The 12605-nt window shown below is 46.7% G+C and overlaps 1 protein-coding gene across 6 annotated transcripts in view; it reads left to right on the top strand.

Annotated features, from left to right (window-relative positions):
• Positions 1 to 8418, top strand: part of SH3KBP1 (SH3 domain containing kinase binding protein 1) — a 335566-nt gene extending 327148 nt beyond the window's left edge. For all 6 annotated transcript variants that reach the window (XM_070291401.1, XM_070291398.1, XM_070291396.1 and 3 more), the window contains 3 exons: positions 3236 to 3504; positions 6318 to 6381; positions 7383 to 8418. In XM_070291401.1, the coding sequence (XP_070147502.1) occupies positions 3236 to 3504; positions 6318 to 6381; positions 7383 to 7424 (375 nt within the window). In that variant the 3' untranslated portion in view covers positions 7425 to 8418. The remainder of the gene's footprint in view (positions 1 to 3235; positions 3505 to 6317; positions 6382 to 7382) is intronic.
• Positions 8419 to 12605: the final 4187 nt, after the last annotated feature.

Raw genomic sequence — 12605 nt, 5'->3', positions numbered from 1 at the left:
GCATTGGCTCTTCACATTTCTGAGTTTTCAGTTCTGTTCCATTTTTCTTTCCTGGAGTTGTCATGTCTTATTTATTGCTTCTAGAAATTCCTCATGAACTAACTGATCAGGACATTTGGTGGCCTGTACTCTGTGAGGGCTTATAACAAACACGTGTTACCTGAAGTGATTTTGGAGGGTGAGTCATGTAGGAAATGCAAAGAGAAGCATCGATCCAAGAAATGTCTGGAAGTCACTGTGAGGACATGGGTTGGTTGAGGGACATATGTGAGAATGCAGGGTGGGAAATGAGGAAAGGTATGAACTTGGGAGTAGAAAAGAAGCAAAGAAAATCGGGCCAGGAGAGAGGACCCTGAGACTCGGGCACAGGCAGCCCTGGTCACATTACCAAGCCTGAGGGTCCAGCTGATATCAAGGGAGGGTAGTGAAGCTCAGTTCTGCCACTCATGAGCTCTGAAACGTGGGGGATTTCTCAACCACATCCCTAAGCCTCAGTTTCCTGCTCCATAAAGCCTGTGTGCCAGCTGACCCTCGTTTCAGTTGTCCAGCCAATGTCTGGCATATAATTAGTGCTCTGTAAATGTCAGCCCCTCGCCCCTCTTACTCTGACTCCTACTAACAATCAGCACAGGATGGTGGCGCATTCTCTCTGGCAGCAGAAAGCGATTTTCTCAATGATAACTTGGCAGAGAAAAGGCGAGCAGAAAGACTGGGAATGATGGCCCATCTGCTTCTGGCTGACTCTGCCCAGTTTCTCCCTACAGCACAGCCTGAGTCCAGGCTCAGCCTCCTCACCATGCCAGCCCAGCCCCATCTTGGCTCCAGCCCTGGGCGCCGGCTGCTGGAGGGAGTCCCGGCTGTGTTGCCCAGCGTCAGCAGCAGCCTCGACTCCCTCACCTCCCGCCATCCTGTCTACTCCCTCCCCCAACCCCCCCTATGATCTCACCTCCAGAGGCCTGCGGCCTGCCCCTCTTCCCTCCCACCCATGTCTCTCATGCTCCCTGTGCCCTCCTGGCCCCCTCAGGACACCTCTCCAATCAGACCTCCTGTCTGTCTCTTCCATCTTCACGCTGGGTTCTTACCCTCAAGAAATCTTCCAGCTCAGGGTCTCCCCTGTCTTTGAAAGCAAATCCAACCCTTTCTTGATCCTATCTCCTCCTGAGGCTTCTCCTTCCTTTCTCAGCCGAGTATTTGCAAAAGGAGTTCTAAATCTGCAGGCCGTGCCCCTCACCACCCCTTCAGCTGCCAACCTGCCTTGACCAGAATTCACTCTTCCTTAGCTCCAGCAATCAGCTCCCCTCAGTTTTGCTCTCAGCACCTCTGAAAGCTCCTCCAGGGGGCCCTCTTCTGGTCTGGCTCCATCCCCTCTCTCACCTCTCCATCTCAGCCCCCAAGAGTCCTTCCCTCTCTCTCCACCTCTTCAATCCTGGGCACCTGTAGGCTCCATCAGTGGGCCTCTTCTCTTGCCGTTCTGTGTCGTCCACCCCCATGGCTTGCACTTCATCTGGTGATTTCTCTGGCCCAATTCACTTTTTCAGTCACTGACTCTGCCCATTGGACTTCCCCTTCGGCTGTCCATCAGGCTCCTAAAATTCAGTGTATCTGAAACTGAGATTGTTGTTTGGGCTTTCAGTCTGTTCTTCCTCCCATGAAAGGGTCAGCCTTAGTGCCTCCTTCCGCATCCCCACCCGCGGCCTTTGGTCTGTACTTCATCTCACCTCCTATGGCCTGTCTAGGACCACATCCTCGTGACTGTGGGGCGTCTGCTCCGGGAGGGCAGGGCTGCATCTCTTGTTTGAATGGACCTGCCATTGCCACATCTCTCTAAATTGTCTTCTCTCTAGACTCCTGGCCACTGCCTGAGGCAAACCCTCACTGTGTCCAGCTTTCACTATATGAGAGTTCCCAGAAAGTGTCTAGATCTCCAGACCCACCAGCCCTTCGGCCTTTCTGCAGCCACGGTGACCTTTGCTTGGCAGCCGATCTTATCCCTTTCCACAAGCCCCCTGTGCCTCCCTAGCCTTAACTGTCCCTGAGGGCACACCCCACCTCTCTTGCCCCCTGACATTCTAGCTTCCCCTGACTGCGGTTCACTCTTTGGTCTCTAGGCCATTGTCTCACACACTGCCCCCTCTCACACCCATACATGATGTGTGTGGTTATGTATGTAGTCATGTATGGATGTGAGAGTTGGACTATAAAGAAAGCTGAGCACCGAAGAATTGATGCTTTTGAACTGTGTTGTTGGAGAAGACTCTTGAGAGTCCCTTGGACTGCAAGGAGATCCAACCAGTCCATCCTAAAGGAGATCAATCCTGACTATTCATTGGAAGGACTGATACCGAAACTCCAATACTTTGGCCACCTGATGCAAAGAACTGACTCATTGGAAAAGATCCTGATGATGGGAAAGATTGAAGGGTGGGAGGAGAAGGGGATGACAGAGGATGGGATGGTTGGATGGCATCACTGACGTGATGGACAGGAGTTTGAGTAGGCTCCGGGATTTGGTGATGGACAGGGAGGCCTGGCGTGCTGCAGTCCATGGGGTCGCAAAGATTCGGACACAACTGAGCGACTCAACTGAACTGAACTGCCCCCTTCTGACCACCTCCTGGTCCTCCTCCTCATCCTGGTACCCTCCCTCCAGGACCCTGGGTCTCTCCTGGGTGCTTCCCTTCCTGCCTGTGCACTCCCCTGTCATTTGCAGTGTGTTGGTTGGTCTGTCTGTCTGCATCTCACTGGGTTCTCAGCCCCTTGAAGGTCAGGAAAATGTTTTACTCACTTCAGAGTCTGAAGAGCCTAGCAGGTCCATGGGCCTCTGGACAAGTACATTAAATCAATTAGGAACTACCTGTTCAGAAAGGTGGTCAAATTTAAAATACATAAAGGGACGAAGGCAAAAGGAGAAGGGGGCAGCAGAGGTTGAGATGTTTGGATGGTATCACTGACTCAGTGAACATGAATCTTAGCAAACTCTAGGCAGCCGTGGAAGACAGAGGGGCCTGGCATGCTGCAGTCCATGGAGTCGCAAAGAGTCAGAGCAACTGAACAGCAACAAGGGGTTGCTTGCAGCAAGAAGGCCCTTGAGGGCACATGGAGGAAGGAATGAATGGGTGGAACATGTGGAGGACTTTGGGGCAGGTGATGTAGACAGAGTGTCGTAGTAAACAGGGCAGGGTGGCGCCCCACATGCCTCCCTGGCCTGAACCCTGTCTGTCCTGCCTCATTGCAGGTGTCCGACAACAAAGCGTCCCTGCCACCGAAGCCGGGGACCATGGCTGCGGGCGGCGGCGGGCCGGCTCCTCTGTCCTCGGCAGCATCCTCCCCTCTGTCATCCTCCTTGGGAACAGTTGGACACAGAGCCAACTCCCCATCTCTGTTCGGCACAGAAGGCAAACCAAAGATGGAGCCTGTGGCCAGCAGCCAGGCAGCCATGGAGGAGCTGAGGACGCAGGTCCGGGAGCTGAGAAGCATCATCGAGACCATGAAGGACCAGCAGAAGTGAGTGTCTGCAGCCCCTTCTCAAACCACCTCCTGGGGTGCTTTCCGCAAGTCAAGGATGAGTTCTGCCAGCCTGGGTCCCAGCCTCCCTGGGGATAGGCCAGCCTCCCCCAGGATGATGGCAGCAGGGGCGGGAGTGGGCGGGTGAAGCCCAGAGGCTTCAGGTAGCTCAGCCGCACCTGGGAAGGGCCCAGGCTGGCCGCAGGGTGGATGAGGAGGAGTCAGCCACGAGGACCAATGTGCTGAGCAGGCTGTGAAAAAGATCACATCCCCAGAACACATGGTATGCACACGCACCACTGCTTAATCAGCCCAGCGGCCTTCTGGCATCAGCGAAATTGCCATCTCTTCAGTTAGCTGCCTTGTGTAGGAACTGGCTTGCATTTAGGGACACAGAGTAGGAAAAAGATGCAGGGGCTCTTTGAACCTGAGGCTTGACACTCGGCGCACACACCCCACCCAGGACACTGCGTGCAGCGACAAAAATGGTAAAAGGGCTAGGAGTCGGGAGGCACTTACCCGAATAAACCGAGGTGCAGCACGTTTAGGGGCCCGTTAGCTCTTTCTGGAGGGAACAGGTGAGGCACCTCAAGGAGGTGTTTCCTGAAAGGGTCTCCAAAAGCGGCCTAGCAGCCCAGCTGGGGAGCAGCACGGCAGCTTCACAGGCACCTGCAGCCATGCCCTGGGGAGGACACCTGAGGGTGAGCACCTACCTGTCACTGAGTGTTCATGTTCTTCGGGGAATAATTGGGTTAAACCAAGTTAGTTTCTTTAGAGCACTGCTCAGAGCCTTCACTGTGCCTGGGAAGACAGAGGCTAGTGTATGCGGTGTTTCCCAAAAGTACATCATCGTCTTTTCCCCAGAGCATTCTAAGATAAGGCTCCTGTGGAACACACTTGGAGCCCTGCGGCTATATCCTGCTTCTGTTCCGCTCAGGCTGGAGGTGTCGTAGGAACCCATTCCCTGCCTGGCAAGGGCTCATCAGACAACTATGCAGAACTGCAGGATGGGACTAGAACGGGTCTTGAAGGGCTAGCCAGGCTGCCCCTGACTCCCCCAAGTCCCCAGCTCCTAGCTGTCCTTGCACAGGAGAGCTATGGGTACCCACAGGCCCCATCCATGTCCAGGCAACAGGCGTCCCCTGCCTAGACAGTGACCCCACAACCCCAGTTTGTCCCAGAGCACTGGTTCTCAGCCTTCTGACCAAGATGAATCAGCCACTCCTGGATCCACGGCTTCCTGCCTTGGGGCCCTCCTTCTGGGAAGTGCCTAGAACTTTCCTGCCTGTCTGAAATGCCCTGTGCTTGAGTCCTAAGTGCAGAGTCACCAGTGCCTGGGGGCTGCTCCACCCCATGTTGCTCTCTCCACTGTGAAGCCTGGGCGTGGTCGGCTGGAATTGTGCTTCCCCAGCCAACTTCTTCTCAAATCAGACATCACAGTGGCTCCTCTCCAGGGCCTGGCCTCCCTGCCCCGGGGTGCTGGGTCCCCACCAGTCTCCCAGCTTACCTCTCTGTGTCACTTTCCGTGCAGCGTTCAGCTCAAGTCTGTGCTGACTCTCCTTATTCCCAAACCTGAAGTTCTCGCCTCCCTGTTCTGTCCTGGCTCTTCTCCATCAACTCCCCCATTGTCTCCCCTCCTCATAGACACGTACCTTTTTTCACTGGTTCAAGACGTAGCAACTTCCTTCACACCTCCTTCTCCAATGAACTCCCCTACCTGGACTTGATTCCCTCCTGGAGTCGTGCCGTGTGTTTCAGGCCCCATCTTATACTTCTCTCCTAAATCCTAAGTAGGGCCCACTGAGATCATGGTACACAGCGTGTGCATGAATAAATACACGGACAAAGCGTGACCGGTGCATGTCAGAGAACCCAGTGTGTCAACCACAGTGCTAGAACACTGGTCCAGCTACAAGGACCACATGGCGCGCATCTGCAGTGAGCAGATGCCGCACAAGGCCTCTGCGGCCTTTGCTTTTTAATTTCCCAGTCTAGTTTGCACACATGCACGTGTAAGCTGGAGTGTCTAGTACCCTAAAATGGAGCACAGCTCTCTGACCAGAGTTAGCATGGTTGTAGTGACCTCAGTCTAGAGCCTGGGTTTGTGAGATGATTCGTTTTGTTCTACTTCATTATTTAACGTTAGAAAGGGCACCGGGCTTTGTGTTCTAACTTGTGTCTACCTCATCTGTGACATAATTACTATATCCTTAGTTCAGTTCTTTGACCTGCAAGTTTTCAGGTGTTCCTATTTGTAGGATTCTGTGAAAATATCTGAAAACATAATGCTAACCTTTTAGTAATTTAAAATTCTGTGAAAATTAAGGAAATATATATACATATAGATGTGTGTGTGTGTGTATATATATATATATGGGGAGCAGTAAAATTTCTGCAATGAATATTGTTAATGTAAGTACATGTAAAGACTAGCAATTCTAGAAGAAAGGACTAATGAGAGGGAAGACAACCAAATACAAGCCTGGATACCTAGAGACTAGACCCTGGGCAAATCAGGCCACCCCCCTGAGTCTCAGTTTCCCTTTCTTCTTCTAGAAGAAGCTTACATTAAGGGATTTCCAAGGTCACGTCAGACCTATTATTTAATGGCTGCATATTTGGGGAACCCAAAAGTAATGGCCTTTCTATCTACACCAGGCTCTAAGCCTTAGCCATACAAAGAAAATAGTGTAATGTTCTGTCCACATGTTCTTTGTAAAAGGAACAGATGGATTTTGTAGTAATAAGAGATTTCTTATCTCCTGTTATAGAAATTTGGGCTTTGTTTAATGTTACTGCCATTTGCTTTCCAGACGAGAGATTAAGCAGTTACTGTCAGAGTTGGATGAAGAGAAGAAAATCCGGCTTCGGTTGCAGGTGGGTCCCTTGGGGTCCTGTTGCCCCATGAGAGGCTCAGTTGAGGGTGGGAGCAAAGTCCGGGCTTTATTTTGAAAATAGACGAGAGTTATTTTTCTACCGATTTAGATGGGCTTCCTGTGACAATTGTCTTAGAATGACACAGCCTTACTCACATCCCCTCCTGGGACCCAGGAAATCTTGGAGAAGGGAGGCATTAGCAATTGTGCCCCCAGTTGGGTTTCTCATTTGGAATCCATCTCTGTGAAAACTACCCCCCAACCCCGCTGTTTCTGGAGGCCTCATTGTCATAACTACCAGAGAGTGTGGGGCTAGGGAGACCCCATTGGTGTTTCTGTCATGCAGCCATTGAAGTTCAAAGGACCTCAGCCGTTCACACTTCATGCCTGCTCTTTCTCTACTTCTCCCTGACAGCTGTGTCTGTCCTGCAGGGCATCAAAGCTCTGCCCCCCTCTGGCCTCTCTCTGACCTAACTCAGCCATGACCAGAGGGCAGAGCATGTAGGAGTTGGAAATGGTGGGCTTTCCGCTCTCACGCAGTCAATTCCTTTGGTGGTGACTGGGATCCATAGTGTTTAAAGGATCGGTGACTGCATGCCATCACTTTGGGAGTGCTCATAGACACCCCCTTGGGCCCAAGCACAGTGGCCTTCCAGCCCTGCCAAGTGGTCCAGGGTGTCAGGACAACCTTCTCTACCCTCTGACCAAGAAACTGGAATTATTGTTGTATTTTTGCTTTTGACAAATTTTGGACACTTGTAGCTGGAGAATTCAAACATCTACCCTCTCCTCGAGCTTCATGTCGATGTGCCTATTCTTTTGGCTTATGTCATTTCTGGCATCGTGATCAACTCTTCATTCAGATACCATTTCACTCATTTCACCTTTCAAACTGTCAAGTTGATTATTTTCTTTTAATCAACCAGGCTGCTTATCTTTCCAGCTTTTATCTAGCCAGCCAATTGATTGTGATTTTGTTTGGCTCTTGTTTTTCCTTTGTAGATGGAAGTTAATGACATAAAGAAAGCTCTTCAATCAAAATGAATACTTGATAAATGAAATGTTGCATTATTCATCCCGAGTCCAAGACTCAAATTTTCTGCCCCAGCCAAAATAACCTTGTGCCAAAAGATTAAAGGTTTGCCTCAACACATCCCTGTTTGAAAGATTAGCACAAAAGTCTTGATAGCACAACACAAATTCCATCCAAGAGGAGATTCTTCCCCATGGTATAGTCCTGGGTCTGGCACTGGTTGTGACTTAAACAGAGCAAATTGTGCTAAAGGCTTTTTTACTATGAGATCTCACGCGAAACGAAAACTCAGGCAGTTTAGTCCATAGTGGTACTATTTTGATGATATTTTCCATTAATAAAATGTAATTTTAGATTCTTCGTTTACAAGCTTTATAATTTTATGATTTTTTTTAAATCGTGTTTTGCCACAGATTTCCCCAGTGTTTGTACTACACACAGTCCAGAGTGAGTGTCCCATTCTTTTCGCTTACGTGGAAAGCTGCCTCGCTCTGTGTCCCCCTCAAGGATTCTATTACATATGCAATTTTAGGTCCAACCTGTCCCTTCTGCCAGCAAACCCCACCACCCTAAGATAAATTTTAGCTTATATATGATGGTATATTTACAAAAAGAGAAAGAGAAATTCTGGTATTTGCAATGATCTGTGCCTTCTTTTTACCACCCTCTTGATTGGAGCTTTTGTGATGCAGCTACCATGATTTAAAAGACACACACACATTTTTTTTCTAGCCACTTATCAAAGTCCACTAGAGGCCACTGTCTTCAAAGCTTCCCTCGCCTAACCAAAGGTCCTAAGAGGAGACAGCTGTGAAGTTGGGCGCGCTCTTTGGTACCAGCTGTGACTTTTAAGTTCTAGTTTTAGGTTCATGAACTAGAAATGTCACCCCTGCTTGATTTTTCATCAGCCAAGTTAAACCCCTGCTTCCTGTCCTTTGCACCTTTTGAGTGAACAGAATATGCATTATTAAAGCAAAAATAAATAAAAGTAAAAATGAAAACCAAGGGGGGGGAATGTTGTATTCTTTCCTGCACTGGGTCCTCGTGTGTGCTGTTGTGGAAACTGTACTCACATGATGTCATTTGCCTTGCTTTCTTGTAACCCTTTCCTCAGGTCCAAGAGAAAGGGGGGAGGCGCTTGTTGAAGTGTAGCCGTTGGCTCGCTCTTGCATTCCTGGAATTGCTTTTTCCGACCCAAGGAAACTGGTGTTTGCTTGTCTGCTTTATCTCTGTAGCCAATGAAGAGTTCAGCCCTAGACTCTGTAACTGTTTTCTCATCCTTAGCTGAAAATAAGGGAAGCATACAGTATTGCAAGACTGTTTGGGGATTGGGGTGTGGGGGGTGGTCCCTTCATGGCCCCTGAAGATGTTTTATGTGTTTCTAAAAAGCTGCTTTGTCCATTTCCTGAGTTTTAAAGTGAAGCTACTAAACATCAGTAGATTCGCACGACAAAGACTGAGAATTGATTAAAATGAAGGAGTGATGCAAAAAAAAAAAAAAACCCAACCCAACCACATGTTGATTATCAAAAGTATTACACATAAACGTCTCTTCCTCTCTCCCTTCCTTCCTCCTCCCTCTCACCTACATACTCAGCCTTGTTGCTAGAGGCAGCTACTTTCTCTAGAGTATTCACAGATCCCTGGACACCCTGGTCTTCCAGGTGGGGTTCTGGGGTGAGGGCATAGTTAAGGGATGGAGTGTGTAAGGAAAGAAGCTTCACACCCTTCACTCTCACATCTGAACATACTGCCTTTCCAGCTACCTTGCCCTCAGTATGATGGGGGCCAGGAGCACCATGTTTCTGAGTGACATAAAACGTTCCTGTGCTTCTAAGAGTTTCTATGTTAAGTTTGAAGCCTTCAGAGATTCCTGCCACCTAATATAAGAATGAGGATAGGATTCTTTTACGTTTGGATATCTCACTCATTATGAAAATCCCTAATGATATAGTTTTATATAATGTGTATACAGACGATTGTGAATAGTTAAATTGAGAGGTTGGAGCACCCTTGTGGGGCATTGGTGACCTGGAATACAAGAGGGATGTTACCTTCTCATAGAGTCATTGGCTTTCAGGAGAAGGACAAGCAATTCTAAAAAGAGAAGTTGGCATATGCAGCTTCCTTCCTGCCCTATGGGCTAGCCAGCAAGAGGATTCTACAGTCATGGAACTGGATGAGCCACTGCCTAAACAGCCGCCATCTTTACAAAATGGACCCATCAAGAATATTGAAAAGCTTGGAAGTACCACTTCTGAAAAAATTCTTTTGCATTCAGCATGGACTTGACCAGCATCTATGGAGATTATTTTTTTGCTTCATTTTCTAAAGTTGTATTTAGAAAAGTCTTAAGTATTGTGCTTTGTAAAGAAGATGATTAAAATGAAGTTTTGTGAAAATATTTTTGTTCAAAGTTGTCATGGTCCAAGAGGAATGATATCTTGGAATTCAAGTCATTTTTCTCCATTTTCCACAATTTGATTACTCTCAGATAAATGTCTTCAGAAGACATGGAATATCATGCTCCTCCCTCATCTTTCCCTAGTGAAGAGAAATAACCCATTAAAATCTGTGGCTGTGAATTCCATTTCCAAGTTGTTTGCTTTTACTTTCATATTTAAGCAGAAGATTCAAGTTAGGTCTAAATTCTTTTTAGTGTAAAAATCATTAAATTATTATTCAAATAATTGTGTAAAGCCATTTTTATTCATGCACAGCCCTCTAGACAGCATACTCAAGCACACTTGTTTCTCCCATAAAGACAGCCTGTACCTGTGATCACGTGTGTGTCTTTGCTTACTAATCGCAGGCTTTTTATTTCCTTACATAACCATCTCCTGGATAGGAAAACCACAGGGTATATAATTTATTGCTTACAGTTGCCATGATCTGTATAAAAATAAGCCCCAGGTCCTACAAAGGCCTTTATATTGTAACCTGAGGTCATCATGATCTCCTTTTTTGTGTGTAATATTAGGTTTTAGTCCTCTAGTTATTTTATCACAAATTAGTTATTTTACCACAAATTAATGTCAAGATGTTTTAGCACCAAAGGGATTTGGTTAAAAAAGAGAATAAAAGCTTTTCTGTTTGGTTTTGTACAAATGAAAAGTCTAACAAAGCAATGCTTGTGTGGGTGATAGGTGTCCAGTGTGGCTAATTGCAGTTTCCAACAGTGAAGGCTTGCTCTTTCGACCCAAGCCAGAAGAATAAGATGCCATTCCCCAGATTGGCTCTAATGAGGAAACACAACGATCAGGGCAGAAAAACTCTTTCCTGGCCGGAAGTAAACGGTTGTCAGTGTGGTATGAACAGAGAGGAGTCCTGTCTCTTAAGGTGTTGAACCTTGGCTGTCATTCTTAGTTCTGTCGCTAGGCTTTCCCAACATGTGGAGCAGAAGGCAGTGTCTGAAGCCAGGGAGAATCCATGAAGCAGCTGCCGATTCCTGAGGTGGTTTAACTTCATGCCTTTTTAAGTGACCCCGAACTGGAGTGGCCATGGAGCAGCCTCTCCACATCAGTGAAAAAGTGAGTGCAGACCGTATCTGTGAATTCAGAAGCCCCAGTAAAATGGGCTATTATTGCTTTTTTTCTTGTTGGAGTAATAGGTGATAAGTATCTTCAACAAAACAATAGAACAAGGTAACCTAGTAGGTTGTAACTAGAATTTTCTAAGGAAAAAACAGGGGGAAAAAACTGACTAAAAAAGAAGAGTTCCTGGAGAACCAGGTTCATGGGACAGTCTTATTTCAATGGCAACAGATTTAATTAAATTATACAAACAGGGCCATTTAAATCATGAATGCTTCCTTTCCTTCTCACCCCTATAGAAGGACTAGTTCTCCAAGAAACTAAGATGTGTCAGCAAACTTTGAGTGCTTTGCTGGGAAAGTGCCCTGGAAATGCAAAACTTCATTATAATTTGTGTTAAGTTTTTTTAAGGTTTAAATTATTTATTTTCATTTTTTAATATAAATTTATTTATTTTAATTGGAGGTTAATTACTTTACAATATTGTATTGGTTTTGCCATACATCAACATGAAGGGTTTACAAGCTAATTGTTAAACTAACCAAGCTAATAAAGTGATTCATGGTACAGAAGAACCACAAAGAAGTCAATAGCATTTCTAAGATTATTCCCTAAGAGAAAAACAGAAATGTCTTCAGGGAAATGGAGTGGGTTCTCTTGAAACTTAATAAGTATTTCTTAGTGTGGGGCCTAATCTGAGAGAACAAGGAACTTGACTGGGGCTGGAACTGTAGGTGAACAGGGACCCTTCTTTGAAACACCCACCTATCCCCCCCTGCCTTGGCCCAAAGAGGCTCTCAAAAAAAAATGTTCTTGTTTGTTCTCAATCAAGGCAGTCTCCATGGAGGAAGTGAATCTGGAATGAAGAGAGAAGAGAAGTCTCAAAGGGAACTTCGGGCCTGGAAGGATAAATGACCTGCTTTTACAAGGGTGCGTCTAGTGCTGAGAATGTGGCAGAGAGGATGAGAAAGACAAAAGGAGGCAGAGGAGAGAGTGAGACGCTTTGAGATAATAGGGGCCACCACGTGCTAAGGTGTCCCATGTCATGCCTACCAATGAATCTTCTAAGGTTTAGAAGACCAGAGCAGTGACCATAAGTTCAAATGTGGAACTCACTCTGTTACCTTGAGTATTTTTAGCTAACTTACTTTTTCTCCGATTGTGAAGCTAATATTATACCCAGAGTAGAAAATAAAAACTGTAAAGAGAAAGGCAGAAAGTATTTCCACATCTCCACCACAGGGACATTGGTAGGATTGTGCCTTCTTGCTTTCTTGGGGTTGGGTAGGGGCAGTTCCTGGCCAATATGGCTGCATGGTCTGGGCATTAAGATTATCAGAACATAAAAAAAGAGATGTGAGAGGCTTTGAATTTTAAAAAACAGGTGAAATTGTCCTAATTTTATTCAGATACAGCCTTTAATAATTTTGGTGTCTCCTAATGGAGGTCATTCTGTGTCTGTAGTTTTATAGGTTATACTTAGTTTATCATTTCTTTGCCATTAACTTTTTTTCAAAAGCATGATTTATAGTAGCTGCATAATATTCTGTCTCTAGATATGCCAGAGAGCATTTAAGCAACCTTTTCTGGAACATGTGTTGAGTGCTTATGATGTGCCGGACACCATGATAGTTGCTGAATGCAATGTAGAGCCTCTCT

The sequence above is a fragment of the Ovis canadensis genome, chromosome X (assembly GCF_042477335.2).
Source record: "Ovis canadensis isolate MfBH-ARS-UI-01 breed Bighorn chromosome X, ARS-UI_OviCan_v2, whole genome shotgun sequence".
In the NCBI taxonomy this organism is placed as follows: domain Eukaryota; kingdom Metazoa; phylum Chordata; class Mammalia; order Artiodactyla; family Bovidae; genus Ovis; species Ovis canadensis.
This window is presented reverse-complemented; position numbering and strand designations above follow the sequence as displayed.